The sequence below is a fragment of the Chiloscyllium punctatum genome, chromosome 47 (genome assembly GCF_047496795.1).
Source record: "Chiloscyllium punctatum isolate Juve2018m chromosome 47, sChiPun1.3, whole genome shotgun sequence".
Classification (NCBI taxonomy): Eukaryota; Metazoa; Chordata; class Chondrichthyes; order Orectolobiformes; family Hemiscylliidae; genus Chiloscyllium; species Chiloscyllium punctatum.
The window spans coordinates 42,564,329-42,582,395 of record NC_092785.1 but is presented as its reverse complement, the minus strand read 5'-3'; the positions used below and the strand labels follow the sequence as shown (position 1 = coordinate 42,582,395).

At 57.8% G+C, this 18,067-nt stretch overlaps 3 protein-coding genes across 3 annotated transcripts in view; 2 read left to right on the top strand and 1 right to left on the bottom strand.

Annotated features, from left to right (window-relative positions):
- LOC140468612 (uncharacterized) overlaps window positions 1-18,067 on the top strand; it is a 1,157,363-nt gene that overhangs the window by 21,074 nt on the left and 1,118,222 nt on the right. The window lies entirely within an intron of this gene.
- The window catches only part of LOC140468686 (T-cell surface glycoprotein CD3 zeta chain-like), a 684,153-nt gene that overhangs the window by 276,846 nt on the left and 389,240 nt on the right, over window positions 1-18,067 (top strand). The gene's annotated exons all lie outside the window — the stretch shown is intronic.
- ftsj1 (FtsJ RNA 2'-O-methyltransferase 1) lies at window positions 574-17,323 on the bottom strand. The gene is made up of 8 exons (XM_072564709.1): window positions 17,216-17,323; window positions 16,108-16,188; window positions 10,611-10,744; window positions 7,553-7,622; window positions 6,361-6,463; window positions 5,970-6,048; window positions 5,070-5,122; window positions 574-744 (listed from the first exon to the last, which is right to left on the bottom strand). The coding sequence occupies exons 3-8, from the start codon at window positions 10,729-10,731 to the stop codon at window positions 589-591; spliced, it is 582 nt and encodes a 193-aa protein (XP_072420810.1). The 5' UTR covers window positions 10,732-10,744; window positions 16,108-16,188; window positions 17,216-17,323; the 3' UTR covers window positions 574-588.

Below are 18,067 nucleotides of genomic sequence, written 5' to 3'. Positions count from 1 at the left end.
GGTCAGTGCTGAGGGAGTGGGGGGCTGTGGGAGGGTCAGTGCTGAGGGAGTGGGGGCTGTGGGAGGGTCAGTGCGGAGGGAGAGAGGGGCTGTGTGCGAGGGTCAGTGCTGAGGGAGTGGGGGCTGTGGGAGGGTCAGTGCTGAGGGAGTGGGCACTGTCAGAGGGTCAGTGCTGAGGGAGCGGGGGCTGTGGGAGGGTCAGTGCTGAGGGAGGGTCAGTGCTGAGGGAGGGTCAGTGCTGAGGGAGGGTCAGTGCTGTGGGCCGAGTGGGCGCTGTGGGAGGGTCAGTGCTGAGGGAGCGGGGGCTGTGGGAGGGGTCAGTGCTGAGGGAGGGTCAGTGCTGTGGGAGGGTCAGTGCTGAGGGAGGGTCAGTGCTGTGGGAGGGTCAGTGCTGTGGGAGGGTCAGTGCTGAGGGAGGGTCAGTGCTGTGGGAGGGTCAGTGCTGAGGGAGGGTCAGTGCTGAGGGAGGGTCAGTGCTGAGGGAGCGGGGGCTGTGGGAGGGTCAGTGCTGAGGGAGGGTCAGTGCTGTGGGAGGGTCAGTGCTGAGGGAGGGTCAGTGCTGTGGGACGGGTCAGTGCTGAGGGAGGGTCAGTGCTGAGGGAGCGGGGGCTGTGCAAGGGTCAGTGCTGAGGGAGTGGGCACTGTCGGAGGGGGGGAGTCCCCAACACCACAGTGCGATGGGGTGCCTACCTTAGCCACCAAGGTTCCACTGTGTTTCAGGACGTGGGTGGTAATGTTCAGAGCCTGTTGTGTTTGGGAAGACAGCAAACAGGTTCACACGTGGACAACATTCCCGGCAACGCCTCCTTCCCCCCTCATCGAACCGCACCTCAAGACTCTCCCCCTTCATTTCGAATCCAGGACCTCACTTGGAGAATCCCTGGGCTGCCCCTCTGATCAGGAAGAGGCCGTTCGGTCACCTCTACAGACTAACCCCCTCCCACACACTGGTCATGGCTGGTCAGATTACTCCAGGTCCCTGTCTACATCCCACACTATCTCCTGCTCATCCTAAACCTATCCCAGCGCTCACTCCCTCAGAGAGAACAGGGGGGACTCACTTCTGCAGGGGGTGGGTGGGGGGGGGGGGGGGGGGGGGGGGGGGGCTCAGTCCCGCTGGGAGAGGGAGGGGGGGACTCAGTCCCGCAGGGAGAGAGAGGGGGGAGAACAGGGGGGACTCACTTCTGCAGGGAGGGGGGGGGGACACTCATTCCCGCAGGGAGAGGGAGGGGGGAGAATGGGAGGGGGGGACTCATTCCCGCAGGGAGAGAGAGGGGGGGAGAATGGGAGGGGGGGAGAATGGGAGGGGGGAGAATGGGAGGGGGGAGAATGGGAGGGGGGAGAATGGGAGGGGGGAGAATGGGAGGGGGGAGAATGGGAGGGGGGAGAATGGGAGGGGGGGACTCATACCCGCAGGGAGAGGGAGGGGGGGAGAATGGGAGGGGGGGACTCATTCCCGCAGGGAGAGGGAGGGTGGAGAATGGGAGGGGGGAGAATGGGAGGGGGGGAGAATGGGAGGGGGGAGAATGGGAGGGGGGGACTCATTCCCGCAGGGAGAGGGAGGGGGGGAGAATGGGAGGGGGACTCATTCCCGCAGGGGAGAGGGGGGAGAACGGGGGGGGGACTCACTCCCACAGGGAGAGAGAGGGGGGAGAACGGGGGGGGGGGGGACTCACTCCCACAGGGAGAGAGAGGGGGGAGAACGGGGGGGGGGGGACTCACTCCCACAGGGAGAGGGGGGAGAGAACGGGGGGGGGGGGACTCACTCCCACAGGGAGAGAGAGGGGGGGAGAACGGGGGGGACTCACTCACGTGAGGGAGAGAGAGAGGGGGGAGAACGGGGGGGACTCACTCCCGCAGGGAGAGAGAGAGGGGGGAGAACAGGGGGGACTCACTCCCACAGGGAGCGAGAGAGGGGGGAGAACGGGGGGGACTCACTCCCGCAGGGAGAGAGAGAGGGGGGAGAACGGGGGGGACTCACTCCCGCAGGGAGCGCGAGAGAGGGGGGTGGAGAACGGGGGGGACTCACTCCCACAGGGAGAGAGAGAGGGGGGGAGAACAGGGGGGACTCACTCCCGCAGGGAGAGAGAGAGGGGGGGAGAACAGGGGGGACTCACTCCCACAGGGAGAGAGAGAGGGGGGGGAGAACAGGGGGGACTCACTCCCACAGGGAGAGAGAGAGGGGGGGAGAACAGGGGGGACTCACTCCCACAGGGAGAGAGAGGGGGGAGAACGGGGGGGACTCACTCCCACAGGGAGAGAGAGGGGGGAGAACGGGGGGGACTCACTCCCACAGGGAGAGAGAGGGGGGGAGAACGGGGGGGGGACTCACTCCCACAGGGAGAGGGGGAGGGAGGGGGGGGGGGACTCACTCCCGCAGGGAGAGGGGGGGAGAACGGGGGGGGGGGGGCCTCACCTCCCATAGGGAGAGGGGGGGAGACCGGGGGGGGGGGGGGGACTCACTCCCACAGGGAGAGAGAGGGGGGAGAACGGGGGGGACTCACTCCCACAGGGAGAGAGAGGGGGAGAACGGGGGGGGACTCAGACTCACTCCCACAGGGAGAGAGAGGGGGGAGAACGGGGGGGACTCACTCCCACAGGGAGAGAGAGGGGGAGAACGGGGGGGGGACTCACTCCCACAGGGAGAGAGAGAGGGGGGAGAACAGGGGGGACTCACTCCCGCAGGGAGAGAGAGAGGGGGGAGAACGGGGGGGACTCACTCCCACAGGGAGAGAGAGAGGGGGGAGAACGGGGGAGACTCACTCCCACAGGGAGAGAGAGAGGGGGGGAGAACAGGGGGGATTCACTCCCACAGGGAGAGAGAGAGGGGGGAGAACAGGGGGGACTCACTCCCACAGGGAGAGAGAGAGGGGGGAGAGAACGGGGGGGAGTCACTCCCACAGGGAGAGAGAGAGGGGGGAGAGAACGGGGGGGACTCATACCTGCAGGGAGAGAGAGGGGGGAGAACGGGGGGGACTCACTCCCACAGGGAGAGAGAGGGGGGAGAACAGGGGGGACTCACTCACGCGGGGGAGAGAGAGGGGGGAGAACGGGGGGGGACTCACTCACGCGGGGAGAGAGAGAGGGGGGGAGAACAGGGGGGACTCACTCCCGCAGGGAGAGAGAGGGGGGAGAACGGGGGGGGACTCACTCACGTGGGGAGAGAGAGGGGGGAGAACGGGGGGGACTCACTCACGCGGGGGAGAGAGAGAGGGGGGAGAACGGGGGGCACTCACTCACGCGGGGAGAGAGAGAGGGGGGAGAACAGGGGGGGGACTCACTCACGCGGGGAGAGAGAGAGGGGGGAGAACGGGGGGGACTCACTCCCACAGGGAGAGAGAGGGGGGAGAACGGGGGGGGACTCACTCACGCGGGGAGAGAGAGAGAGGGGGGAGAATGGGGGGGGACTCACTCACGTGGGGAGAGAGAGGGGGGAGAACGGGGGGGACTCACTCCCACAGGGAGAGAGAGGGGGGAGAACGGGGGGGGACTCACTCCCACAGGGAGAGGGGGGAGAACGGGGGGGGACTCACTCACGCGGGGAGAGAGAGAGAGGGGGGGAGAACGGGGGGGACTCACTCCCACAGGGAGAGAGAGGGGAGGACTCACTCCCACAGGGAGAGAGGGGGGAGAACGGGGGAGACTCACTCCCGCAGGGAGAGAGAGGGGGGAGAGAACGGGGGGGACTCACTCCCACAGGGAGAGAGAGAGGGGGGAGAACAGGGGGGACTCACTCCCGCAGGGAGAGAGAGAGGGGGGAGAACAGGGGGGACTCACTCCCACAGGGAGAGAGAGAGGGGGGAGAACAGGGGGGACTCACTCCCGCAGGGAGAGAGAGAGGGGGGAGAACAGGGGGGACTCACTCCCACAGGGAGAGAGAGAGGGGGGAGAACAGGGGGGACTCACTCCCACAGGGAGAGAGAGGGGGGAGAACAGGGGGGACTCACTCCCACAGGGAGAGAGAGAGGGGGGAGAACGGGGGAGACTCACTCCCACAGGGAGAGAGAGAGGGGGGAGAACAGGGGGGACTCACTCCCACAGGGAGAGAGAGGGGGGGAGAACGGGGGGAGACTCACTCCCACAGGGAGAGAGAGGGGGGGAGAACGGGGGGGACTCACTCCCACAGGGAGAGAGAGGGGGGAGAACGGGGGGGACTCACTCCCACAGGGAGAGAGAGAGGGGGGAGAACAGGGGGGACTCACTCCCACAGGGAGAGAGAGGGGGGGAGAACAGGGGGGACTCACTCCCACAGGGAGAGAGAGGGGGGAGAGAACGGGGGGGACTCACTCCCACAGGGAGAGAGAGGGGGGAGAACAGGGGGGACTCACTCCCACAGGGAGAGAGAGGGGGGAGAACGGGGGGGACTCACTCCCACAGGGAGAGGGAGGGGGGGGAGAACAGGGGGGACTCACTCCCACAGGGAGAGAGAGGGGGGAGAACAGGGGGGTCTCATACCTGCAGGGAGAGAGAGAGGGGGGAGAACAGGGGGGACTCACTCCCACAGGGAGAGAGAGGGGGGGGAGAACAGGGGGGACTCACTCCCACAGGGAGAGAGAGAGGGGGGAGAACGGGGGGGGACTCACTCACGCAGGGAGAGAGAGAGGGGGGAGAACGGGGGGGACTCACTCCCGCAGGGAGAGAGAGGGGGGAGAACAGGGGGGACTCATACCTGCAGGGAGAGAGAGGGGGGAGAATAGGGGGGACTCACTCCCGCAGGGAGAGAGAGAGGGGGGAGAACGGGGGGGGACTCACTCCCGCAGGGAGAGAGAGGGGGGAGAACGGGGGGGACTCACTCCCGCAGGGAGAGAGAGGGGGGAGAATAGGGGGGACTCACTCCCGCGGGGAGAGAGAGAGGGGGGGGTCTTGCTCCTGTGGGGAGAGGTGGAGACTGTCAAAGACACAGAGAGGGGAAGAGCACTGACCTCTGGCCTGTTCACTGAAAGGACAGAGAGTACTCTGTGTGTGGGGGGTGTGGGTGAGATGGGGGGAGGGGTTGCCTATTGCACAAACGTGGTGCTATCACTGTGTTCCCGATGGTGGTGGGGGCGGGGGTTTCTGACAATACTGACCGCAAGCAGGAGCTGGGCTTGAATGTACTCATCGATATCATGTAGTCCAGTTACTGCACCAACCGACAGACAGAGAGAGAGAGAGAGAGAGAGTTATATTAGAGAGATTATCGAGAAATATACAGCCCATCACTCAGCAACACCAAGCTCTGCACTATATCCACACCCGCTAGCAAACTGAAGGTAAAGCTCCCTCCACACTGCTCCCCCTCCCTCCATCAAACACTCCCAGGGACAGGGACAGCACACGGTTAGATACAGAGTAAAGCTCTCTCTACACTGTCCCCCCCCCATCAAACACTCCCAGGGACAGGAACAGCACGGGGTTAGATACAGAGTAAAGCTCCCTCTACACTGTCCCCCAGCCGACCCTCCCAGGGACAGGGACAGCACGGGGTTAGATACAGAGTAAAGCTCTCTCTACACTGTCCCCCATCAAACCCTCCCAGGGAAAGGGACAGCACGGAGTTAGATACAGAGTAAAGCTCCCTCTACACTGACCCCCCATCAAACCCTCCCAGGGACAGGGACTGCACGGGGTTAGATACAGAGTAAAGCTCCCTCTACACTGTCCCCCCCATCAAACACTCCCAGGGACAGGGACAGCACGGGGTTAGATACAGAGTAAAGCTCCCTCTACACTGTCCCCCCCATCAAACACTCCCAGGGACAGGGACAGCACGGGGTTAGATACAGAGTAAAGCTCCCTCTACACTGTCCCCCCATCCAACCCTCCCAGGACACTGGGCTCTGATCGGGTGAAGTGAATGACAATGGGCCCTCAGCATTGGGATCAGGCTGGGGTCCACCTTACTGTGGGGTGACCTGTACCCAGTGACCCGCCAGCACATGGCGCTGCCCCGCTACAGTAGGGGGGGGTGGGGGGGTCTGTCATCATACCATCTGGTGCTCCGTCGCAAACCACCAAATCTGCAGCGTGCCCCTCAAAGTGTTTGATAATCTCCTGAGCAGTCGACACCTACAAGACCAGGAAGAGAAAAGGTTAGTTTGTTGGTGACCCAGGGCTCTCTCTCTCTCTCAGTTCGAAGTCGGCTACCCATCTCTGATAGCCATGGCGGACGAGCTAGGACCAGCTGGAGGCCACTCGGCCTGCCGTCCCCATTCGGGTTTGATCGGTCTGTGGTCTCGACCCCACTTCCCTGTCGGCCGAACCCCAAAACGCTCCACTCCCTCCCCAACCTCTCTTACCCTGCGCTTGAATATATTCACTGAGCCCCTTCCCCCTCACCGCCAGCCTCTCTCCATCCTAGCCCACCTTTCCCAGCGTTACCTTGGTGATGTCTCCCTGGATCTGAATGACCCCAGGGAGCGGCGCCATGGCCTGTAGATCCACGGCAACGATCTTGACCTCCGAACTGTTGGGATCTTCCTTCCTGGAATATCAGGAGTAAAGGTTAGCGGGTGGGGGGGGGGGTGGGGGGGGGGGGGGGGGGGGGGAAGGGGGAGGGGTGGTTATTTGGCCAAATTGGTCACAGTTAGTTGGGAAGGAGTTGGAAAACCACCTGGTGGCCATCACCCATAACTGCACCGTGACGGTTTACATACAGAAATAACATGGTGCCTCACAGCCACCTGGGGGCCATCACCCATAACTGCACCATGACAGTTTACATACAGAAATAACATGGTGCCTCACAGCCACCTGGGGGCCATCACCCATAACTGCACCATGACAGTTTACATACAGAAATAACATGGTGCCTCACAGCCACCTGGTGGCCATCACCCATAACTGCACCGTGACGGTTTACATCCAGAAATAACATGGTGCCTCACAGCCACCTGGTGGCCATCACCCATAACTGCACCGTGACGGTTTACATCCAGAAATAACTTGGTGCCTCACAGCCACCTGGTGGCCATCACCCATAACTGCACCGTGACAGTTGATCACATTAAGAAAAAGCTCTTCACCCAGGGCCACAGCGAACATTTACAGTGAGTCAATATGCAGTCAGTGACCGATGGAATCCATCACGGAGATGTGTGAAATTAGCCAAACGTGTGGGAAAAACAGAAAGCAGAATCCTTTTTTGAAACGTGGAGGGCGTGGAAAACGCTGTGTGGGGAGATCCAGGTGTCAACGGGAAGATTGTAGAGCAGGGAAAGCGACCAATTAGGAAGGCAAATCGTTCCATTAGCCCTTATCACTAAGGGATCGGGGGGGTGAGAGAGAACAATCACAAAGTGGCTGCAGGAGGCCATTTGGTCCATCGGATCTGCACTCAGTCTTGCTCCAACCCACACAGGACCATGGTGATACCACACCTGGGGCGCAGCGTACAGTCTTGGGTCGTGTGGGGGGGTGGGCGATAAGAAGAGAAGGCACAAGGGGCTGACAAGGAGAGACAACAGAGCAGCTTACATCGCAACAGGAAGTGTGAGCGGGGGATTTTCCAAGAAGAGGGGTAGGGGGAAGGTGACTCCGACAGGGAAAGGAGACCCCCTTGTCCAAAACTGACCTGAGTTTCCGACTGAGGACCTGACTCCAACTACCGGGGGCGGCACACAGATCGACTGCCCTGCATACCCCTGGGGAGGGAAGCATTCCGGTTAGTCTGAAACGTATCCCATCAGGACTGAACAGAAGACCAATTACCCCGCCTTCGATACTGAAGTGATGCCTGTCCAAACTGCAGCAAGATCGGGACAGTATCCAGGCTCAGGCTGACAAGGGGGCAGAGAGGATTCGCCCCACACGGGAGCCAGGTAATGACTATCGCCAACAAGAGAGACTCTAACCATCGCCCCCTTGACGATCGATGGCGTTACCCTCATTGAATCCCACACCCGCACGATCAACATCCTGGGGGTTACCATTGATCAAAAACTGAACTGGGACCCAGCCCCAGATCAATCCAGCGGCTCCAGGAGCAGGTCAGAGGCTGGGAATCCTGCAGCGAGTAACTCCCCTCCTGACTCTCCCCCCATCGGTTCAGAGGCTGGGAATCCTGCAGCGAGTAACTCCCCTCCTGACTCTCCCCCCATCGGGTCAGAGGCTGGGAATCCTGCAGCGAGTAACTCCCCTCCTGACTCTCCCCCCATCGGGTCAGAGGCTGGGAATCCTCCAGCGAGTAACTCCCCTCCTGACTCTCCCCCCCATCGGGTCAGAGGCTGGGAATCCTGCAGCGAGTAACTCCCCTCCTGACTCTCCCACATCGGGTCAGAGGCTGGGAATCCTGCAGCGAGTAACTCCCCTCCTGACTCTCCCCCCATCGGGTCAGAGGCTGGGAATCCTGCAGCGAGTAACTCCCCTCCTGACTCTCCCACCATCGGGTCAGAGGCTGGGAATCCTGCAGCGAGTAACTCCCCTCCTGACTCTCCCCCCATCGGGTCAGAGGCTGGGAATCCTGCAGCGAGTAACTCCCCTCCTGACTCTCCCCCCATCGGGTCAGAGGCTGGGAATCCTGCAGCGAGTAACTCCCCTCCTGACTCTCCCCCCATCGGGTCAGAGGCTGGGAATCCTGCAGCGAGTAACTCCCCTCCTGACTCTCCCCCCATCGGGTCAGAGGCTGGGAATCCTGCAGCGAGTAACTCCCCTCCTGACTCTCCCCCCATCGGTTCAGAGGCTGGGAATCCTACAGCGAGTAACTCCCCTCCTGACTCTCCCACCATCGGGTCAGAGGCTGGGAATCCTGCAGCGAGTAACTCCCCTCCTGACTCTCCCCCCATCGGGTCAGAGGCTGGGAATCCTGCAGCGAGTAACTCCCCTCCTGACTCTCCCCCCAAAGCCCTGTCCCACCATCGACAAGACACAAATCAGGAGGGTGAGGGAATACTCCCCACTTGCCCTGGACGGGGGCAGCTCCAACAACACTCGAGAAGCTCAACACAGTCCAGGGACAGAGCAACCCCACCTCCCCACACTTGACCGACACACTGACCCCCACCTTCAACACTCTCTCCCTCCACCATCGACGCACTGCAACCGCTGGGCTCGTTAGGAATGCTCGGCTGAGCTCCAACACCGATGCAGGGGGTAAGCAGTAACTGCCATCTACAAGATGCACTGCAGTAACTCACCGAGGCTCCTCTGACAGCACCTTCAAACCCACCACCCCCCTACCCCCACCACTGGAAAGACAAGGGGGCAGCAGGCGTGGGGTGGGGGGGTGGAAGCACCACCCTCGCCCCCAGACTCAACGTTCTGTGGGAACGATATCAGTCATTGCTTTCCTGTCACTGGGTCCAAATCCCGGAACTCCCTTCCCCATGTGCCACACGGACTGTCGCGCTTCGACAGGGCAACTCAATGCCCTTTCCTCAGGGGGTGGCAGAGAAATGGTGACACCCCCCCCCCCCGACCCCCAATCAACAAGCGAGTGAAGAAAAGGAGCTGGAAACACCACGGGGACTCCCTTCTGACAGACAGATTCTCACCGTCTTTGTTAAACAAGGCCGAAGTAGCTCACGGTGCTCGGGATGTGCTCTCATTCAGGTCCGGTGGAACCGTAGGAAGTGAGGACTGCAGATGCTGCAGTTCAGAGTCGAGAGTGAGGTGCCGGAAAAGCGCAGCATCCGAGGGGCAGGAGAGTCGACGTTTCGGGCATGAGGCCTTCAACAGGAATGAGGCAATGCCACATTCCCAGTACAGGGGGTTGGGAGGGTCATGTTGCGGCTGTACAGGACATTGGTTAGGCCACTGTTGGAATATTGCGTGCAATTCTGGTCTCCTTCCTATCGGAAAGATGTTGTGAAACTTGAAAGGGCTCAGAAAAGATTTACAAGGATGTTGCCAGGGCTGGAGGGTTTGAGCTAGAGGGAGAGGTTGAACAGGCTGGGGCTGTTTTCCCTGGAGCATCGGAGGCTGAGGGGTGACCTTATAGAGGTTTATAAAATTATGAGGGGCATGGACAGGGTAAATAGACAAGGTCTTTTCCCCCTGGGGCGGGGGAGTCCAGAACTAGAGGGGCATAGGCTTAGGGTGAGAGGAGAAAGATATAAAAGAGACCTAAGGGGCAACTTTTTCACCCAGAGGGTGGTACGTGTATGGAATGAGCTGCCAGAGGATGTGGTGGAGGCTGGTACAATTACAACATTTAAGAGGCATCTGAATAGGGAGGGTTGAGAGGGATATGGGCTGGGTACTGGAAGGTGGGACTAGATTGGGTTGGGATATCTGGTCGGCATGGACAGGTTGGACCGAAGGGTCTGTTACTGTGCTGTACATCTCTATGGTCACACTCTCGACCCCTGTGTAACCGCAACCAAACGTTCTAACTCCAGTATCCCATTTACGCGCCCCCATCCCACGTACTGTCCTAATGACCTGCTGAAGCTGCATCGCTACTCGTTACAACCAGGGGGTGGTATGGAAATGTTAACCCCGCCTGTCTCTCTCTCTCTCTCTCTCTCGCAGATTGAACAGAGCGTTCCACTGTTCTTCTAGAGTCTGTGTTTTTTACACTCTGCCTCAGGCCTAGCTCTCTCTCTCTCTCCCCTCCCCACCCCCACCCCAAACCTGCGCCTTGTTCATCCAGAGCCAAGCAGTGAAGAGGCCAATACAGTATGGGTCATTACCTTGGAAGAGATTATACTCTTGGTCCAGTTGAAGAAGTTTAAAAGCGCTCCTTGCTCTCCAACCCTCCTCTTTGGCCAAGCGGTAGTAAATATCCCGTTTGTCCTTCGAAGACCGTCCCATCTTTACCTGGGACCTGGAAAACACAACGTACGGGCTGCAGAGATCTTCAGTGGGTGAGCCCTGACCCTGAGAGGATGGTCCTGACTCTCCCCGCACACACACACCCACACACACACTCACGCACCACACATACCCACTCTCACACACACATATACACACCACACATACCCACTCTCACACACACACACTCACGCACCACACATACCCACCCAAACACACACACACACACCCACACACTCACGCACCACACATACCCCACCCAAACACACACACACACACACTCACACACCACACATACCCACCCAAACACACACACACACACCCACACACTCACGCACCACACATACCCCACCCAAACACACACACACACACTCACACACCACACATACCCACCCAAACACACACACACACACACTCACACACCACACATACCCCACCCAAACACACACACACACCCACTCACACACTCACACACCACACATACCCCACCCAAACACACACACCCACTCACACACTCACACACCACACATACCCCACCCAAACACACACACACACCCACTCACACACCACACATACCCCACCCAAACACACACACACACCCACTCACACACTCACACACCACACATACCCACCCAAACACACACACACACACACCACACATACACACCCAAACACACACACACACCCACACACACACACACCACACATACACACCCAAACACACACACACACCCACTCACACACCACACATACCCACCCAAACACACACACCACACATACCCACCCAAACACACACACACCACACATACCCACCCAAACACACACACACACCACACATACCCACCCAAACACACACACACACACACACACCACACATACCCACCCAAACACACACACACACACCACACATACCCACCCAAACACACACACACACCACACATACCCACCCAAACACACACACACACACCACACATACCCACCCAAACACACACACACACACCACACATACCCACCCAAACACACACACACACACCACACATACCCACCCAAACACACACACACACACCACACATACCCACCCAAACACACACACACACACCACACATACCCACCCAAACACACACACACACCACACATACCCACCCAAACACACACACACACACACATACCCACCCAAACACACACACACACACACACATACCCACCCAAACACACACACACACACACACCCACCCAAACACACACACACACACACACCACACATACCCACCCAAACACACACACACATACACACACACCACACATACACACCCAAACACACACCACACATACACACCCAAACACACACCACACATACACACCCAAACACACACACACATACACACCCAAACACACACACACATACACACCCAAACACATACACACCCAAACACACCCAAACACATACACACCCAAACACACACACACATACACACCCAAACACACACACACATACACACCCAAACACATACACACCCAAACACACACACACATACACACACACACACACACACACATACACACCCAAACACATACACACCCAAACACACACACACATACACACCCAAACACACACACACACCCAAACACACACCACACATACCCACCCAAACACACACACACATACACACACCACACACACACACACCACACATACCCACCCAAACACACACACACACACCACACATACACACCCAAACACACACACACCACACATACACACCCAAACACACACACACACACACCACACATACACACACACACACACACCACACATACACACACACACACACCACACATACACACCCAAACACACACACATACACACACACACACACACACCCATACACACACACACACACACCACACACACCCAAACACACACACACACACCCACCACACATACCCACCCAAACACACACACACACACACATATACACACCCGTTCACACGCAAGCACACACCCCCACTCTCACGCACGAGCACACACCAACCCATCACACACACGTACACCCACCACACGTGCACACACGTACACCCACCACACACACGAGCACATCCACCCACCACACACACCCACCCAAACACACACACCCAAGCAGAACACACACCCACCCAAACACACACGCGCACACCCACCCACACACCCCCATCACGGCAAACACCCTCTCCACATCTCCCCTCCACATCTCTCGAATCCATCTCCCAGGCCCACTGTCAAGACAAGGCCGCCATCATTCTCAAAGATCCATCCCACCCTGGCAATGTTTTTCCACAATCTCTACCATCGGGGAGAAGGTACAGAAGCCTGAACACACCCACCAGCCGGTTTCAAAACCGTTTCTACCCTACTGTGGTTAGAATACTGAATGGACTCACAAACTCTTTAACATTCGCCTGTCCCTGGGTTTTTGCTTTTGCCACTGTTTCTCTATTATTTACTATCACTCAAAGTTTGTGAGAAGATTTATAGCTCGGGTGCTCGTTGTTGTGGTTCTGTTCGCCGAGCTGGGAGTTTGTGTTGCAGACGTTTCGTCCCCTGTCTAGGTGACATCCTCAGTGCTTGGGAGCCTCCTGTGAAGGGCTTCTGTGATCTTTCCTCCGGCATTTATAGTGGTTTGTCTCTGCCGCTTCCAGCTGTCCACTGTAGTGGCCGGTATATTGGGTCCAGGTCGATGTGCTTGTTGATTGAATCTGTGGATGAGTGCCAAGCCTCTAGGAATTCCCTGACTGTTCTCTGTTTGGCTTGTCCTATAATAGTAGTGTTGTCCCGTCGAATTCATGTTGCTTGTCCTCTGCGTGTGTGGCTACTAAGGATAGCTGGTCATGTCGTTTTGTGGCTAGTTGGTGTTCATGGATGAGGATTGTTAGCTGTCTTCCTGTTTGTCCTATGTAGTGTTTTGTGCAGTCCTTGCATGGGATTTTGTACACTATATTAGTTTTGCTCATGTTGGGTATCGGGTCCTTTGTTCTGGTGAGTTGTTGTCTGAGCGTGGCTGTTGGTTTGTGTGCTGTTATGAGTCCTAGTGGTTGCAGTAGTCTGGCTGTCAGTTCAGAAATGCTCCTGATATATGGTAGTGTGGCTAGTCCTTTGGGTTGCGGCATGTCCTCGTTCCGTTGTCTTTCCCTTAGGCATCTGTTGATGAAATTGCGAGGGTATTTGTTTTTGGCGAATACCTTGTATAGGTGTTCCTCTTCCTCTTTTTGCAGTTCTGGTGTGCTGCAGTGTGTTGTGGCCCTTTTGAATAGGGTCTTGATGCAACTTCGTTTGTGTGTGTGTTGGGGTGGTTGCTTTCGTAGTTTAGGACTTGGTCTGTGTGTGTGTCTTTCCTGTAAACCTTTGTGGTGAATTCTCCGTTCGGTGTTCTCTGTACCATCACGTCTTGGAATGGGAGTTGGTTGTCCTTTTCTTCCTCTCTAGTGAATCGGATTCCTGGGAGTGTGGCGTTGATGATCTGGTGTGTGTGCTCTATTTCTGTGTTTGTAATGATTACAAAAGGTGTCATCCACATATCTGACCCAGAGTTTGGGTTGAATTTGCGGTAAGACTGTTTGTTCTAACCTTTGCATTAGCGCTTCTGCTGTGAGTCCAGAGATGGGTGAGCCCATGGGTGTGCCGTTGATTTGTTCATATATTTGGTTGTTGAACGTGAAGTGTGTTGTGAGGCACAGGTCCAGTAGTTTGAGTATGCCGTCTTTGTTGATAGGTTCCCCGTCCTGTTGTCTGTTCTGTCTGTCCAGCAGGTTGGCTATCGTTTCTCTGGCGAGGGTTTTGTCGATGGAGGTGAACAGTGCCGTGACATCGAATGCGACCATAGAAAAACATCTTGGGCTACGTTTCTTGAAATGTTTGAAGGGGTTTTGGTCTGGTCCAGAACACCCCATTACTAGAAGGACGTGGATGCTTTGGAGAGGGGACAGAGAAGGTTTTAATCAGGGTTTTGCCTGGTCGGGGGGATTTTAGGAACGAAGAAAGGTTAGGTCTGTATTCACTGGAATGCAGGAGGTTGAGGGGGTGACCTGCTAGAAGTTTATAACATTGCGAATGGGTCGAGTGGAAAGTTCGAGGCTTTTATCAGGGGGTCATTTACAAGGGGACACAGGTTCAAGGTGCCAGGAGGGGGGGGGGGGACGTTTGTAAAAGAAGGGTGAGGCATGTTTTTCACACACAGAGTGGTGGAAGCAGACACAATTGAATGAGTATATGACTAGGAAGGGAATGGGGGTTAGCGGGGGGTTAAGGATCCTGTACGTGAAGACAGTTTTCATATGATAGGGCAAAATGTGTTGGCGCAGGCTTGGAGGGCCGAAGGGCTTGTTCCTGTGCTGAAATGTTCCCTGCTCTTTGACACATCAGCCCCCCCCCACCCCACCCCACCACTTGATTGGTACCACAGAGTCACACAGAACAGAAACAGACCCTTCGGCCCAACATAATCCCAGACTGGGGCGGCCCGGTGGCTCAGTGGTTAGCACGGCAGCCTCACAGCACCAGGGTTGCCAGGTTCGATTCCATCCTCGGGCGACTGTCTTGTGTGGAGTTTGCACGTTCCCCCCCCGTGTCTGCGCGGGTGTGCTCCGGTTTCCTCCCACAGTCCAAAGATGTGCAGGTCAGGTGAGTCGGCCGTGCTAAATCGCCCGTAGTGTTAGGTCCGTTAGTCAGCTTTTATTCCTGATGAAGGGCTTTTGGCCGAAACGTCGATTTCGAAGCTCCTCGGATGCTGCCTGAACTGCTGTGCTCTTCCAGCATCTGCAGTCATTGTTTTTACCCCATTAGTGAGGGATAAATGTGAGCTGGTGGGTTATTCTTCAGCTTCAATAATGTCCTCTCCAGCTCTGAGACCCGAAGCGTTAACTCGGATTTCTCTTCACAGATGCTGCCAGACCTGCTGAGCTTTTCCAGCAACTTCTGTTGTTTCGGATTTACAGTATCCGCCGTTCTTTCAGTTGTTAATATCCGTCCTATAACCGGGCGACCGGAACTGGACACGGCAATCCAGACGAGACCTCACCAATGTCCCGTATAACCTCAACATGACGACTCAGCTGCTACAACTCAAAAGGTCCGAGCAATGTAGGGTAAGCGAGCTAAACGCCTTCTTAACCACCCTGTCTACTTGTGATGCAAACTTCAAATAACGATGGCCCCGAACCCCGAGGTCTCTCTGTTCTACAACACTAACCAAGGCCCTACTGCTAATTGTATAAGCCCGGGTCTTTACAGTGGTATTCTTGTGAGTTGTTCTGATGCGTAGATCAGGTAAAGCTCCAACACATCACAGAGAAGTTCAACTTACAGGTGATGCAAAGCGCAGATAAACCCAGGGTCCAACTTACCAACACGGCCGGCACTCTCCTCTCGTCCACGATGAACTTTAATCCCCCCGCCTCAAAAGAATGGTGTTCTTGCAAAGTGTCCTGATAGAACACAAGATGAAAAACAGTGAAGTCGTTGCTGCTTTTGGCAACAGTCCAGTTCTGCACCGCCAAACCGCTCTGCATGAAGCAGCAGTATAACCAGGCCATTCGCCCCATCGAGACTGCTCCCCGATTCAATCCCATCTGTTGGTGTTTCAAATCCTGTCTCACCACCCGCCCCCACCACCTCACAAGAACACTACAGGACAATTTAGCACGGCCCATCCACCCAAACCTGTACATCCCTGGGCACTACGGGGACAATTTAGCACGGCCAATCCACCCTAACCTGCACATCCCTGGGCACTACGGGGACAATTTAGCACAGCCAATCCACCCTAACCTGCACATCCATGGGGGCACTACAGGGACAATTTAGCACGGCCAATCCACCCAACCCTGCACATCCCTGGACACTATGGGACAGTTTGGCATGGCCAATCCACCCTAACCTGTACATTTTTGGACTGTGGATGAAATCAGAGCACTGGCAGGAACCCACGCAGAACACGGTGGGGGGTGGACAATGTGCAAACTCCACAGACAGACGGTCGGTCGCCTAAAGGGTGGGACCGAACCCCAGAGCCCCTGGCGCCGTGAGGCAGCGGCGCTAACCCACCGAGCCACCACGCTCTTTAACGCTTCAACGTTTCAACTCCCCCCCCCCATCCCGACCACACCTTCTCAAGAAGATTACCCGCAAAACAACCTTTTGACCCCTCACCTCCGCCGCCCCCCCGCTGGACTGCACCCATCTGTTCAGCAACCCCTCCGCCCCCAACGAAGCGGGTGGGCTTCCCCGTTCCCTCCATCCAGCCGCCCCCCCCCAGGGAGCGGCAAGGGTCACCCCAAATTGGCCGCTTTGACCGTCCCGGTCTAGTTGGCCAACCCCAACTGTTGTTCCTCCCCAACCCAACCCAACCCAAAGCTTTAATATCTGTTGGCCAAATGATTCTTTCCTTTTCCTTTAGGAAACACAATCAATGCAACCCCAGCTCCCATCCCTCCCTCCCTCCCTCTGCCCCACCTCCTCAGTGCTCCCATCCACCATCCACCATCCCCAACCATGTTGCCAGCTCAGGCGGCCATTTTGCCCCCCAGTGCCCCGCAGCCGCGGCCGGAACTCCCCCCTCCCTCCGTTGCCCGCGCTGCGCGGAGCTCTGCCCCGCAAGGAGGACCCCCGTCCACCCGCCCCCGCCCCGCCCTTTAGGCGGCCGGGTAGCGCGCCTGGGAGCGCCGCCGAGCCCCAGGGTGCAAACTAAACGCTGGGGAAGTCATTCTATCCGATCGCACTGGGGGAAAAATATAGCCCCTTCGGTTTTTTTTTAAATTTTCAAGTCGGTTTGGTTGTTTTTGTTTGAGCTCCGAGGTTAGTTGCGGTACCGCGGTTTGACCAGCGGGATCGCTGTGGAGCAGGTTTATGGCGGAAGTGGGGGAGACCTGCTGTGTTCGTCAGGGCGGAGTCACCGAGTGGGGAAGGGGGCGGGGCGAAGGGCGGGGCGAAGGGCGCAAATGCAGTACCGCTGTCTGACCAGAGGGATCGCTACGGAGCGGGGGGGGCGGGGGCAATCGTGGAGAGCGCGAGCTCATATTCAAACCAACCGCCACGCGCCGCGACCGTTACACCGGGGGGGAGGGGCAATGAGGGGGGGAGGGGCAATGGGGGGAGGGGCAATGAGGGGGGAGGGGCAAAGGGGGTAGGAGAGGGGGCAATGGGAGGGGGGTAGGAGGGAGGGGCATTGAGGGAGGAAGGGCAATTAGGGTGGGGGGGAAATGAGGAGGGGGGTAGGAGAGAGGGAGGGGCAGGAGGGAGGGGGGTAGGAGGGGCAATGAGGAGGGAGGGGGTAGGAGAGAGGGAGGGGCAGGGAGGGGGGTAGGA

What these genes read in the sequence shown, in the direction of transcription:
- ftsj1 (XM_072564709.1), bottom strand. Translation starts at nt 10,731, where the DNA reads ATGGGACGGTCTTCGAAGGACAAACGGGATATTTACTACCGCTTGGCC. An exon ending in GTCCTCAGTCGGAAACTCAG is followed by an intron (nt 6,464 to 7,552) that starts GTCAGTTTTGGA and finishes CTGATATTCCAG; the next exon opens with GAAGGAAGATCCCAACAGTT. An exon ending in AAGCCCAGCTCCTGCTTGCG is followed by an intron (nt 745 to 5,069) that starts GTCAGTATTGTC and finishes CAAACACAACAG; the next exon opens with GCTCTGAACATTACCACCCA.